Source organism: Pygocentrus nattereri, chromosome 29 (genome assembly GCF_015220715.1).
Source record: "Pygocentrus nattereri isolate fPygNat1 chromosome 29, fPygNat1.pri, whole genome shotgun sequence".
Classification (NCBI taxonomy): domain Eukaryota; kingdom Metazoa; phylum Chordata; class Actinopteri; order Characiformes; family Serrasalmidae; genus Pygocentrus; species Pygocentrus nattereri.
This window is the reverse complement of record NC_051239.1, coordinates 17,813,499-17,828,477: the sequence shown is the minus strand read 5'-3', so window position 1 is coordinate 17,828,477 and position 14,979 is coordinate 17,813,499. Positions and strand designations below refer to the sequence as shown.

Below are 14,979 nucleotides of genomic sequence, written 5' to 3'. Positions count from 1 at the left end.
AGGCATTCATCTTCAAATCTGCCACATAGTAGGTCACAGGGATATTATTTGACTGTTACTGCTTTATGCTAATACATTTTAAACTGTGCCTAAAATTTTCAACTTATATTTTTAATAGTTGACTTGTGTGAACAGTGCTATGACATTTTCTGCTTTCAGTGCACAAAGAATATCATAACAGAGGATGTTAAACTCTATATTGTTTAGTAAAGGCACTAAATTTTAGAAGGGGTGTAATATTTGTATGTGTTTAAATGTCTTGAGAGCTGTAATTTTTAATATATATATAAAAAAAATATATAAATATATATATAAAAACTCTGATTCCATTGACTTACATTAAAAGTCATTTTTTCCCTTCTCCTGTAAAGTTACCATTGTGGAGATATGAGTAACAGCAATATAGATGTACATATATACAAAATACACAGTGTACACAGATTAAAATGTCAACAACAAAAGATTGCGATGTAGCATGTCCTGCAAAATAATAACTACTGAGCTATAAATTATGAAAAAATAGATAAGATGCTACTGGATAGCAGATAAAGGACCACTGAAAGAGACAGAGGTGTATACTGATGGCACATTGTTAGATTTTGTTTGATAAACCTTTTTTACAGATTTTGTAACTATGCATTAAATCAATGTGCTAAATAATGAAAGTTCAGAATGTCGGAGTTCTAAACTCAGAGTCAGTTTTAGGAAAGTGCAGCGATCAATAAATGAGAAAAAGTGACTCTTTTCACGTCATCAATATAAAACACTGGCAGAGAGATTTTTATTAATATACAGATATTAAAGATGATTCTGACAGTCTAAATGTGATCAGACCCTTGTCTGCCTGCACTCCTTAAAACCCAACCAGGAGTTTCTGTAATAGTTACTTTTCTGAAACAACACAGTTTTCTTCATAGACCTACAAGAGAAAAACACGTCAGGAGTTGTATATTTATGTACATTTGACAGCTGACAAAGTTTAGTGAAGGTAAATGTGACATGTTTTTTTTTTTTTGTTGTTGTTAAAATAAATCATCGTGCTCACAATGGAGTACAGTTGATGTAGCTAGAAAACTCACTCACTGGACAGCAGTCACCAGGAGGAACAAGGTATCTTTGTATAGTCGTTATTTCTTATTGTCTATTCAAATTTTTCTTTAACTTTTAAATGACTTTACTTTTACCATTACAGTTCATGTTTTTGTATTAATATGTATATATTTGGAAATTAATTCTTTTGGAAATTAATTAATTTGTTAGGTTAATTTTGTTTTTGATGGGCTTGCATGGCAGAGCAACAGCCAATCTTATGTGTTACCATGGTGACTCATATGTAATCTTATAAAAGTAAAAGTATATTAATTGAAACACACCTTTTCATTAATGTCCGAAGCTACTCATCTTAATTTGGGAACCCATCATATCATTTGGTCTCATCACTGCTTCATCTGATACAGAAATAGTTTAGATTATATCAAAGAACATTAAGAGACAATATGTGTCTGTTAATGAAGAGATGTAGTTCTCACTGTAGTCTGTAGTCATAACCTCATCATAAAGTGCGTTCTCACTGTCGTCTGTAGTCGTGACGTCTCTGTAAACTGTGTACTTGCTGTTGTTTGTAGCCATAACCTCTGCATAAATTGCATCACTGGCTTGAGCTGCAGAACAGAGGAAGTCATTCATCAAATATGCCATTGTGTTCTCACATCATCAAAGATATCTCACTTAGTAACAAGTATAAACAAACAACATTAAATATAGCTGGATTATTAAATATAAATTCAATAATCCATATGTGATCACTTATAACAGAGGAAATAAGAAACGGTATAATTATTATGAAAACTAAATGCTTGTTAATATGTTGGTATTGCAAACTGGGCAGCCTGCGGTGGTTTCTGAGAGAGACCCCTCAGACTTTGACTGATTCTGGCTTTGAGCAGTGTTCTGCTGATTTCCACTAGGGGGAGACAGAGATCCTGCAGCTCCACAGTGAATGCAAAAACATTCACTATATGGTCAAAGGTATTGTGACACACCCCTTCAATCAATGAATACAGGTGTTTCACTCAGTCCCACCACCATAGGTGTATAAAGTCCAGCGTCTAGCCATGCCGTCTGCCTCTACAAACAGTGAAAGAATGAGTTGTCCTAAAGAGTTCACTGAATTCGAGGGTGGTGGTGTAAAAGGATGCCATCGTTGCAACAAGTCTGTTCGTGAAATTTCTTCCCTCCTAGATATTCCATGATCAACTGTGGGTGGTACTGTTGAAAAGTGGAAGCGTTTAGGAACCACAGCAGCTCAGCCACAAGGTGTCACACCACGTGAAGTCACAGAGTGGGCTGATGAGTACTGAGGAGCTCTGCTGACTCAATAACTGCATAGTTCAAACCTCATCTGGCATCAACATCAGCACAAAAACTGTGTGCTGGGAGCTTCATGACATGGGGTTGACAAGTGGTTTAAAGCATACCACCACTGGACTCTGGAGCAATGGGAACATATTCTCTGGAGTGACCAATCACGCTTCTTTATCTGTCAGTCTGATGGACGAGTCTGAGTTTGGTGAATGCCAGGAGAACGTTACCTGTCTGCGTTGTGCCAGCTGTAAGGTTTGGTGGAGGAGGGATAATGCTATGGGGTTATTTTCCAGGGTTGGTCTAAGCCTCTTTGCTCCAGTGAAACTTGTGAGAAGAGTTTGGGGAAGGCCCTTTTCTGTTCCAGCATGACTGTGCCCCAGTGCACAAAGCAAGGTCCATAAAGGCCTGGTTGGGTAGGTTTGGTGTAGAAGAGCTTGAGTGGACTGTACAGAGCCCTGACCACCTTTTTGATGAGATTGCGAGCAAGACCCTCTCATTCAACATCAGCGTCTGACCTCACAAATGCTGTTATGGGTAAACAGGCAAAAATTCATGCATACACTCTCCAAAATCTTGTAGAAACCTTTCCAGAAGAGTAGAAGCTGTTATAGCTGCAAAATGGGGGCCAACTCATATCAATGCCTATAGAATGAATGTCATAAAAGCTCCTGTACGTTTAGTGTGTAGGTGTCAGCACTGGTAGCTTACATGCTTTTTCACTTACATGCATTTGTTGAAAGAAAAATAAATAAGGTGCAAGAGAGAAGGAAACTGCACTTTAATGTCAGCAACAGAGCATAGATTATAGCTCACAGAAATCTCGGTGTAGTCAGCTGCATATACTGATACTGGAAAGATAAAATGTCTTCAAACCTTTGTTCTTCTTGTAACAGCAAATCAGGCCAGGCATGATGATGAGGAACAAGGTTAGACTCAGTCCCACTGACACTACTAGTGTGAAACCAATAGATCCAGACTGTGAAACTGGAAAAAGAAAGCTGTGAATCATTACAATTTCTAAACTGTAGAGTTACAGAAAGAATCAAATAACATGAAACTGTTCAGACCTCTGACTGAGAGCCAGCTCTTTGGTGACTCTCCTCTCTCTGGGTGTTTACAGTGGTAGAGACCTTCATCTGACTTTGAGACAGTACGGATGATCATCTCTCCTGTCGTCTGGTTCTGGAGCAGTGATCCATCTTTATAGAAATCAGCTGTGAGGTTTGAGGCCTTTGTGGAGCGAAATAAACAGCGGAGAGTCAGAGAATCTCCCTCAGACACAGGATGGACAGGAATGTCCAGGATCACATCACCATCTGTAGGAGAGAGAAAGTGAACATAAGCGAAACCTTCCAAGGTTTACATTTTATTTAGTAATTTGACCTTTTTTGTACAGTTTTTGGACAGTTTTTGTAGAGCAGGGCTGGCGCCACACCTCCAAAAATGGTGGGACAAAACTTCTTATTTGAAAAAAAAAAATAATGGTAATAATTAATTTATTGATCAACAGGGTCAGTGTTTGTTTGACCTTGTGCACCACTGGGTTTAGCCTCAGATTGTCAACTCTGCTAGCCAGCATCTCTGAAGAAAATCAGGCTGTTTTCAAACCCAGGTCATTTTCTAAAATCTGCACCAGTTTGCAGGGAAGCAAGTGCTGTTACTCTCACATTTGCCACCATGAAAACAGACAATAGAGAGGGTGACCATTTTCAGCTGTGGTGATAAACCTTACTCGATATACGGCTCTTTATCCTCGATCCCCGAGCTAATATCAAATATATCTTCACTATTGTTTCATTGGTCTTCTGCTGTTATTGACAGCAGCTCGAGGTACAGGAACGGTGTTTAATTTTTTGTTGTGTTAGTTGAATTAGGGCAGACCTAAATGTGGCTGTGCACATGCTAAAACAGACCAAACTAAAAAGAAAGCTGACAGGCCCACACCAACCACGGTGGCTCTGAAAGCAATCTTAGTTTAATGGAAGCAGTTAAAAGCATTCAAACTGACATGTAGTAATATGTAGTAATGTCGTCACACTGTAGTAATATAAACTGTGACTGCATTAGTTTGTGTGACACATTAAAGATTTTTTTCCGTGTCCACAAACTCATGAAGGCTTTGCTGTCTGAGGCATGTCCCACAGATTCTGATTGGCTTTGACATTTAGCTTGACTGTTTGTTTTTGCTGGACAGCAGTTTAGGGGCAGTTAGGTTGTTATTTTTTTCTTGTTATCTTGTAATTTACTAAGAATCCAAAAGAACTAAATTATGTTTTGAAAAGAAATAATGAACAATACACTCTGATGGGGCACCATGTAATCAATTAGATATTCTATCATAGAGTTCATTAATACATGCATTCCATGTATAGCTTCACGTAGTGATTGTGCACAATATTATTTGTAGATGTTTTATTGATATAGCATCTTTTTTTACAGTGAGAACAGCTTTACCATAAAGATGCAATAAAACAGAGTTAAAATAACAGTCTGACCAGTTCGGTTCTGGAAGTGTGGTATTGTTGAGTAAAAGATGTTTTCAGTCTGGTAAGCTAAGCTAGTAATAAGCTAATGGAGTCCCAGATTTACTGAGGAAAGGCAGTCGGGAGCACTGGCAGCAAACGATACGCAGTGCACAAGTTAAAATGCCCTTACTTCACTCTAGGTATTGCATAAAACAGTACTAATGAACCACTAGTTAATAACCAGCTACTGGCTTGTCAAGACCTAATAAGTGCTTTATACAGACATTATAACATAAGAACATCCTTTTATACTAAAATGTTACTTATTATAAAAGGATATTAATATTTTAATAATGTATAATATGTATTTTTAAATATATAAATATATAATATATAAAATATATTATAATTTTTAAATATAACAATATTACTGGGTGACCTACAGCAAAACACGAACACTGTATCTTTTTTTCCTGTTACTTCTTTCAGTTGTAATACAAAACCTTACACAGAGCAGCCTTAAGGAAGGAAAATATGTGAGAAAGACGCCACACTCACCTGATACAGTCAGTGTAACAGCTGCACTGGTGTGTGTGTAGATTGGGCCTGTTGACTGTGTTCCCTTACAGGTATAATCACCTGCATGAGTCTGATCAACATTAGAGATTTCATATTTCTTCCTTTGAGCATCTCTGAGAAGATTATTATTCTTATACCATTCATAATTCCAGTCATCTCCACTTTCTATTTCACATGTCAGAGTGACTCTCTCTCTGATGAACACATGACCAGCTGGCTGGACGTTCACTGTAGCTTTTGGTCTCTCTGTTCAAAGATGATAAGTAAGTTTAAACTTATACACTCTGAACATGCATTAGAATATTCAAAAAACATTTCCTTTGTTTTATTTTACAGAGAGAATTTTATTCTAGATGGGTTTTTAGATGAATCACTGCTGCTCTGCTGCACCTTCCTCTTCCTGGCTGTGGACAAACTTTAACAAATATTTCAGACAAAAGCCAACTACTGCCATCAGCTCATGTTTTTAGTGTTGATGAGATGAGCTACATGAACTGATTAAGGCTTAAGACACAGTGGGCTGGATGTATTAAGCTTACTGCACTGAATTCAGATGCAAGTCAGATGCGTTCTGCCTGTGTGTTGTGTATGAAGCTTTTGCTTGAGCCCAAACATGCAGTTTCTGGGCTGTGAAAAACACGATTTGTGTTAATCAAGGTTATATATTTTAGGCAGAGTCGCAAAAAACAAATGCAGATGATGGAGGTACAACTGATTATATATTTGAATTGAATTACAGTATTATACAGATCAGAAATGGTAATTCTGTATATAAGACAAACATGGAGCTAAACTTTTTGAGCCTGTACATGTGACAGACCCCCCCCCCCCCAACCCACACAGAATGTGACCCGATACCTTGACTTTCAAATTATTTCATGCTTTACTGGGTGACTTAATATTTGACAAAATATTTTAATGTGTGTTTTTTCTTCTGCTATTTCTTTCAGCTTTGATAAAAAAAAAAAAAAACTTGCAAATGCAGCTTTAATGATAAAGTGTGAAGAACACCAAACTCACCTGATACAGTCAGTGTAACAGCTGCACTGGTGTGTGTGTAGATTCGGCCTGTTGACTGTGTTCCCTTACAGGTATAATCACCTGCATGAGTCTGATCAACATTAGAGATTTCATATTTCTTCCTTTGAGCATCTCTGAGAAGATTATTATTCTTATACCATTCATAATTCCAGTCATCTCCACTTTCTATTCCACATGTCAGAGTGACTCTCTCTCTGATGAACACATGACCAGCTGGCTGGACGTTCACTGTAGCTTTTGGTCTCTCTGTTCAAAGATGATAAATCCTTTTAAAATATCTACTTACTGAACATTCATTAAATTCTAAATCTTCATGGATGTAGTGGAATGAGTGATTTGTTCTTCCACTTATTCTAAATTGAAGTAATTTGTAAAAGTAAACAGAAAGCATGACATACCTCTCACTGTAATCTTGACTTTATCACTGTGAAATGTAGTCTGTAAATCTTTAATCACTACACAGTCGTACTCTGCTTCTCCTGGATCAGACTCAGTAACACTGATTGTTTTCAGACGATCTAAATGTTTTAAATACTGACTGTTTTTCCTCCAGTAAATCTCCCATCCATCACCCTGCGGCGGCTCACAGCTCAGAGTAACTGCGTCTCCAGTGTAGACTGAGCTCTGAGGATCCACTGTCAGTTTAAGTTGTTCTGTTGGTGTGAAATGATGAGCAGAGCTGCTTTTCTCAGTATAAGAAGTAGTTTAATCATCTTAAACACAATGAGCCTAATGAGTTTAATGTGTCTGTGTTCTATTAATGTTTCAGTGCAGCCAGATTGGACTTTAATCTACAATAATAAGTCAATATTTAAAAGTCTAAATTAATTAATGAATGTGCTGATCTCTCATTTACAGTGGATGTGTTATCATGTATGATTTTATTGAATTGGGCTGTCTATCAAAGTCATTTATTAAAGGAATGGAATTATATGCAAATTTACATGAACACAAATAAAACACTGCAGTAGATTTTCATGTAATGGTTCACCTTGAGTTTTTCCACAGTGGATCAGCACTAAAGTAGGAGAGACACAGAGAACATGATGCATTAGTGTGAAATATTCACTACACTGTAAAACTGATGAGTGAAGTGAAAGTTTGATAAACCGACTGCCGTGAACCAAGTAACTCAAATCATTTGACCATAAATCATTTTCTGAACTGTCCTTCACACTTTAGAAAACAGAGTAAATTTGTCTGATTCTATTCATGTTGTTGACTCTAAAATGATTCAGTATTTTAGGCTTATAATGCAATTAAGTCAGTTGGGTCAGGATCAGGACCTTTTGTGCATTTAATCGGCAGTGGAACTCATTCAGGTCATTGGTAAGTAGGCAGTCATTCATACATGTGTGTGGCTCCTACCATGGCAGCAAATGAGTATTTTACCAATACACACTGAATCCTTTACACACCAACACATTAACAGCTCCATTCTGTATCACAGCCATATAATGTACTTAAAGAAAACAGCATCTGAAACAATTTAACTTCATTTTGCTCTGAACCAAATTCCAAAATGCTGATGATTTAGCTGAGTGTGTAAAAGCAGTCAGTGCAGATTTCAGCCACAGATCCACATTCAGCAGGTGAGAACATGATAACTCAGAGCTGAGGAGACCAGCTACTCCTGACAAACATCACAACTATTTCATGAACATGGCAATTAAAATCTTTAACAATCCTTGTTAAAGGAATTGTATACCATTTGTTTACCACATCAACAACACTAGAGATTAATACAAGTCAAGACTTTTTTCAGAATATAAAAATAAAAAAGTCAAAATTGTCTATTTTATATATGGAATATATATATATATATATATATATATATATATATATATATATATATATATATATATATAAAGTTGGTACGTTGTGTAAAACATAAATAAAAACAGAATACGATGATTTCCAAATCTTTTTCATCTCATATTCAATTGAATACACTACAAAGACGAGATATTTAATGTTCAAACGGATAAACTTCATTGTTTTTCTTGCAAATATTCACTCATTTTGAATTTGATGCCTGCAACACGTTCCAAAGATGTTGGGACACGGGCAACAAAAGACTGGGAAAGTTGAGGAATGCTCAAAAAACACCTGTTTGGAACATTCCACGGGTGAACAGGTTCATTGGAAACAGATGAGTGTCATGATTGGGTATAAAGGGAGCATCCCTGAAAGGCTCAGTCGTTCACAAGCAAGGACGGGGCGAGGTTCACCACTTTGTGAACAACTGCGTGAGCAAATAGTCCAACAGATTAAAAACAATGTTTCTCTTCTAACAAACATTCCAACTTCATTGGAATTCAGGGTCAGGTTATTCTTTAAAAAAATCCTCATTTGTACCTCAAAAAAACCTGGTTTATAGCTAGAAAACTAGAAAGCAATGCCAATATACAAAACAAACATTTTTAAAGATCAGGATTTTTCAATGTTTTGGGACAATCCTCTATTTTACCTTCAACAAGAAACTATAACACAGTGAAGAATGGAGCTTCAGGAGCGTAACCATGATAAAAGACCTCTTTGAAGATGGTAACCTGCCAGCTTTACACACTTTAAATAACAGAATCCACTGATTCTTACTTATATTTTCATCCTGGAATCTAATATGGAACAGCATAAAATCTCATACTCCCACTATGCGCTACACTAAGATCTTCTTCTTCTTCTTTCGGCTGCTCCCTTTAGGGGTCGCCACAGCGGATCATCTGCCTCCATCTTGCCCTATCCACTGCCTCCTCTACTTTCACACCAACCATCTCCATGTCCACCTTCACTACATTCATAAACCTTCTCTGAGGTCCACCTCTTCTCCTTCTACCCGGCAGCTCCATCTCCAACATTCTTTGACCAATATATCCACTATTCCTCCTCAACACATGTCCAAACCATCTCAACCTGGCCTCTCTGGCTTTATCTCCAAACTGCTCCACCTTCACTGTCCCTCTGATCTGCTCATTTCTAATCTTGTCCAGCCTTGTCACTCCCAACGAAATTCTCAGCATCTTCATCACCGCCACCTCCAGCTCAGCCTCCTGTCTTTTAGACAGAGCCACAGTCTCCACACTACATCATAGCAGGACGCACTACTGTCTTGTAAACATTCCCTTTCACTCTTGCTGCTATCCTTCTGTCACACATCAGCCCTGACACCCGTCTCCACCCACTCCATCCTGCCTGCACCCTCTTCTTCACCTCTTTTCTACACTGTCCATTGCTCTGGATGGTGGACCCAAGATATTTGAAGTCATCCACCTTTACGACCTCTACTCCTTGCATCTTCACCTTTCCACCCACCTCCCTCTCATTCACACACATGTATTCCGTCTTGTCTCCAGTGCAAACCTCCACCTCTCCAGATTCTCTTCCACCTGCTCTCTACTCTCACCACAGATTACAATGTCATCTGCAAACATCATGGTCCATGGAGCCTCCTGCCTGACCTCATCTGTCAACCTGTCCATCACCATTGCAAACAAGAAGGGGCTCAAAGCTGATCCCTGATGTAACCCTACCTTCACCTTCAAACCGTTTGTCACTCCAACTGCACACCTCACCACTGTCTCACTATTCTCCTACATGTCCTGCACCACCCTAACATACTTTTCAGCTACACCTGACTTCCTCATACAGTACCACAGTTCCTCTCTTGGCACCCTATCATATGCCATCTCTAGATCCACATAGACACAATGCAGCTCCTTCTGACCTTCTCTGTACTTCTCTACCAACACTCTCAACGCAAAAATTGCATCTGTGGTACTCTTTCTGGGCATGAAACCAAACTGCTGCTCACTGATCTGAACCTCTCGCCTTAGCCTTGCTTCAACAACTCTTTCCCATACCTTCATGGTGTGGCTCATCAACTTTATACCTCTGTAGTTACTGCAGCTCTGCACATCACCCTTGTTCTTAAAAATGGGGACCAGTACACTGCTTCTCCACTCATCAGGCATCCTCTCACTCTCCAGGATTTTGTTAAACAACCTGGTTAAAAAGTCCACTGCCTTCTCTCCTAAACATCTCCATACCTCCACAGGTATGTCATCTGGACCAACGTCCTTTCCATTCTTCATCCTTTTTAAAGCTGCCCTCACTTCCACCTTACCAATTCTCTGCACTTCCTGATCCACTATCTCTCCCCCGTTGTCCTCCTCTCTCTCTGGTTTTCCTCATTCATTAGTTCTTCAAAGTACTCCTTCCATCTACTCATCACTCTCTGTTCACTCACTAGTACATTTCCCTCTCTATCCTTTATCAGCCTAACCTGCTGTACATCCTTTCCAGGTCTATCTCTCTGTTTAGCCAAACGATACAAGTCCTTTACTCCTTCTTTACTGTCCAGCCTCTCATACAGCTCATCATAGGCCTGAGCCTTTGCCTTTGCCACCATTCTTTTCGCTATGCGACTAGTCTCACAGTACTCCTGCCTACTTCCTTCATCTCTCTGGTTATCCCACTTTTTCTTAGCTGCCTTCTTCTTCAGGATACTCTCCTGGACTTCCTCATTCCACCACCAACTTTCCTTGTCTTCTTTCCTCTGACCAGACGAAACACCCAACACATTCTTGCCAGTTTCTAGCTGTAGATTCCCAGTCCTCAGGTAGCTCCTCACTGCCCCCAAGGGCCTGTTGCAATTTTTCCCTGAACTGCCTGCAACCATCCTCCTCCTTCAGCTTCCACCATCTAATCTTTGGCTCTGTCTTCACTCTCTTCCTCTTCTTTGTTTCTAACCTCATTCTACAGACAACCACCCTATGCTGCCTTGCTACACTTTCCCCTGGTACCACTTTACAATCTCCAATCTCCTTTAGGTGGCATCTCCTGCTAAGGATATAATCCACCTGTGTGCACCTCCCTCCACTCTTGTGTGTCACCCTGTGTTCTTCCCTCTTCTGAAAATACGTGTTCACCACAGCCATTTCCATTCTCTTTGCAAAATCTACAACCATCTGACCTTCCACATTTCTGTCTTTCACACCATACATACCCAGCACCTCTTCATCCCCTCTGTTCCCTTCACCAACATGTCCACTTAAGTCTGCACCAATCACCAATCTCTCCTCTCTAGAGACACCATCTACCACTTCATCCATCTTACTCCAAAATTCCTCTTTCTCCTCTAACTGACAACCAAACTGTGGTGCATATGAACTGACCACATTCAAAATTACACCATCAACCTCCAACTTCAGGCTCATGATCCTGTCTGACACTTTCTTTACATCCAGATCACTTTTCCCAAGCTGTTCCTTTAGGATTATCCCTAATACATTTTACTCTTCCTCTCTACACCATGATAGAACAGTTTGAATCCATCTCCAATGTTCCTGGCCTTGCTTCCTTTCCATCTGGTCTCCTGAGCACACAGAATATGTACCTTCCTTCTCTCCATCATGTCTGCAAGGCACCAGAAGTACACAAAGTACACCCCTAATGGCTGGTTTAGCTCAGAAAACAACTTTACTTGTGTGAAAAGAGCCACGGCCAGCTTTTTTAATGCATGGACTGTTTTTTAACTGGAATGAGTGTCTTATTCTTTTTACCCAGAATGTAAATTACACTGTGAAAAACAGAAGACAGCTGTAGACTTTTTAAATTCAGTGAACTTGTAGCTTTTGTTGTAATATTTTTTTATGAATTAAAACTAATTTATGTCTGTTCTCCTAGATGTGGTCTTACTAAATCTTTCCGTTTGTTTGTTCAGATTAATGTGCTGTTGTCCTGTACATAAGAATTACAGTGCAAACACAGTACAACAACAATACAAACTTAAATACAAAAAGCAACAGGAATATAAAGAGAATCTACTCACAGAGCATCAGAGAGAGCAGACTGAGCTCCATGCTGCCCCAGTAATGACTGAACAATGACCTCAACACTTCCTCTTTACTCACAGACAAAACACGAGCGAGTGAGAGAGCGAGTGAGAGAGCGAGTGAGAGAGCGAGCGAGAGAGCAAGTGAGAGACTGCGCATGTGCGAACGAGAGCACGAGAGAGAGTGAGCTGTAAATTCATCCCTCAGGCCAGTTGATTCCGGCCCTGCTCGCTGATTACACCTTGGATCCGGTGTGTTGGAGAAAGTAAAACACTAAAACATGCAGAACAGGAGAACTCCAGGGTCAGGATTGAGAACCACAGGCTAAAGCTGAAAAGAAGAACACCTGAGCACTTCACTGATGTGCTCAAGAGGTGGGGGTACGTGAGTGTTCCTGGGGAAAATCTCCTAGTGGAATCCCTAGGGAGGAACTCTGGAGGAACAGCCCCCTTTTGGGATTGGCATCTCTATCCAATTCCCCACCCCCCAATAAAGCTGAGTCTGGAGAAGTGTGTGATGACCCTGGTAGCTCATCTCTCTGCGAAGCTGCATAGTTGTCACCCCGTTCCTCTGTACGGGATTCTTCTTTGTCAGTTCCTTTACTAACCCCTGAAACTTTGGCCAATTTGTCCCCAAAATTAAAGAACCCAAGGTGCATTCCCTTCTGGTAACTGGGCTATGAATTGTTCCAGAATTACTAGATCTATAAGTTCCCATTCGTCAGCTAAAAGCCATCTCCTACAGGAGAACCAGAGCTGCAGCACAAATACGAAGGGTTGGTCAAACTCCTGAAGTGTCAATGTCTGGAAATGCTGGCAGTGCTGCTCTGAGGTTCGGCCGACTCGCTCAAAAATGGCTTTCTTTAACTCCGTGTAATCCAGTTGCAACCGCCCTGGAAGCTTTTGAGTAGCCAACTGGGTCTTCCCTGTGAGGATGGCGGAGTAATCAGACTGCCCAATCCTCCTTATCCTACTGATGGTCCTCAGCCACTCGCTTGAACAGCTGCACAAAGGCTGGCGATGGTGGCCACAACTGGAGTTTGGGTAGAGTGCAGTCCATACCACTTTCCAGTCCTCTTCCTTCTTCCTGCTCCTTTACCAGGGCCTCGAAACGGGCCTTCTTGGAGGGTCTGATATCGACTCTGCTGGATTTGGACCATAAAATATAAAAATACAAATAAAAACAGAAGGCAGTGTTTAAAATCTACTCTTGTTTTAAATCTACTTTGAAATTTATTTGAATGAAAACAGTTCAACTTAAGACTAGGAACACTGAAAAAGATAAGTACCATCTGTCGCTGCATCCAGAAATGCTAGTTTAGACTATACTATGCACAGTGGAAGTCATTTCTCAACAACATCAAAAGTATCAAGCTCATCTTAAATGGACTGATGCACAGTGGAAACGTGTTTTGTGGTCTGACAAGTCAGACCTCTAGATAATGGAAATAATGAACGCTGTGTTCTCTGGGTCAAAGAAGAAAAAGACTATTGTTACCAGAGTAAAGTTCAAACCAACGTCTGTCATTTTTAGCGGGGTGGGGGGTGGGAGGGTATTAGTGGGTAACTGGCACATCTATGAAAAAAGTGTCAATGAGATCAGAAAGGTGTTAAAATAGGTAGCACCTGAAGATACGAGTCCTCAGACCACAAAGGAAAGAACTGAGCGTGAGAACTGACTGCAATGCAGAGTCCAGGGGAAAGTTCAGTCCACCTCTCTGGGGCAAAGACACCAAAACAGTGAGGTCCTGCTTTATGGCTGTGCTTAGATTTTAAGGAAAGACATGACAAGAGCCAGGAAGTCAGTATGGAATATCAGTATGGTTATAAATATATATTTAAAAAATTATTATATAGTAAGAGATATGACTTTGTAGCTTTACATAAAAGATGCAATGAATGTAACATAAAAACATCATCAGGTTTCAGTTCTTATTTGGTTGATGTTGTCATTACTGCTGTTTTATTAGAATAGAAATCAGACCACAGACGCGTCTCTAACTCCTCTCTGTTCTCAGGCCTCTGACACTAAATGTGGCTGGGAAAGTGCACAAACATGTTACTCACAGTCTCCAGATTTATGATCACTGAGATGTTCCCACACTTTTGTACCTTTTGTACCTTGATTTTAATCCTTTGTTTCTGAGCAAACCTCAACATTAAAATAAGAGAATTACTATCATACTTACAGAGTTTAAAGACAGCAATGTTACCATTTGTTCAGTTCCCGGGAATCATTAGGCCTCCACTGAAGGCCTAGAAGGCCTGAAGTTTCCCACAAGTACATTATCACTATAAAAGCTAATATCTGTCTCTAAATAAAGAACAGAACACAAGGGATGATGTGCTTAGAAATTATTTATTTGTGTTAATTCCAGAAATCAGCAAAAATGAATAAAAATATAGCTTTTATTACACTGATTGATTTCTTAAGATAATTAAAGAAAATAAAGTAATGTTTAATTTCATAAAACATCATGATTATAAATGTAACTAACTGCCTTATAAAAGATCAAAAGGTTAGAAAACACTAAGAATGAGAATATCAGAACATTTGGCTACACTGCATTTTATCAGTTTATGAATATATTTAAGTAAGTGATACTTTTTTGATCCCACAACCGGGGAAATTCCACCTCCGCATTTAACCCATCCGTGAAGTGAAGTGTGGTTGGTTAGTGTAGTGGTTAACACCTC

General features: G+C 39.5%; 1 protein-coding gene across 1 annotated transcript; it reads right to left on the bottom strand.

Annotated features, from left to right (window-relative positions):
* Positions 1-366: 366 nt before the first annotated feature.
* Positions 367-12,310, bottom strand: LOC108412056. The gene is made up of 7 exons (XM_037536024.1): positions 12,280-12,310; positions 7,441-7,467; positions 3,432-3,680; positions 3,238-3,348; positions 1,530-1,661; positions 1,374-1,448; positions 367-919 (listed from the first exon to the last, which is right to left on the bottom strand). Exons 1-6 carry the CDS (start codon positions 12,308-12,310, stop codon positions 1,381-1,383), a joined length of 618 nt encoding a protein of 205 aa, XP_037391921.1. The 3' UTR covers positions 367-919; positions 1,374-1,380.
* Between the last annotated feature and the right edge of the window lie 2,669 nt (positions 12,311-14,979).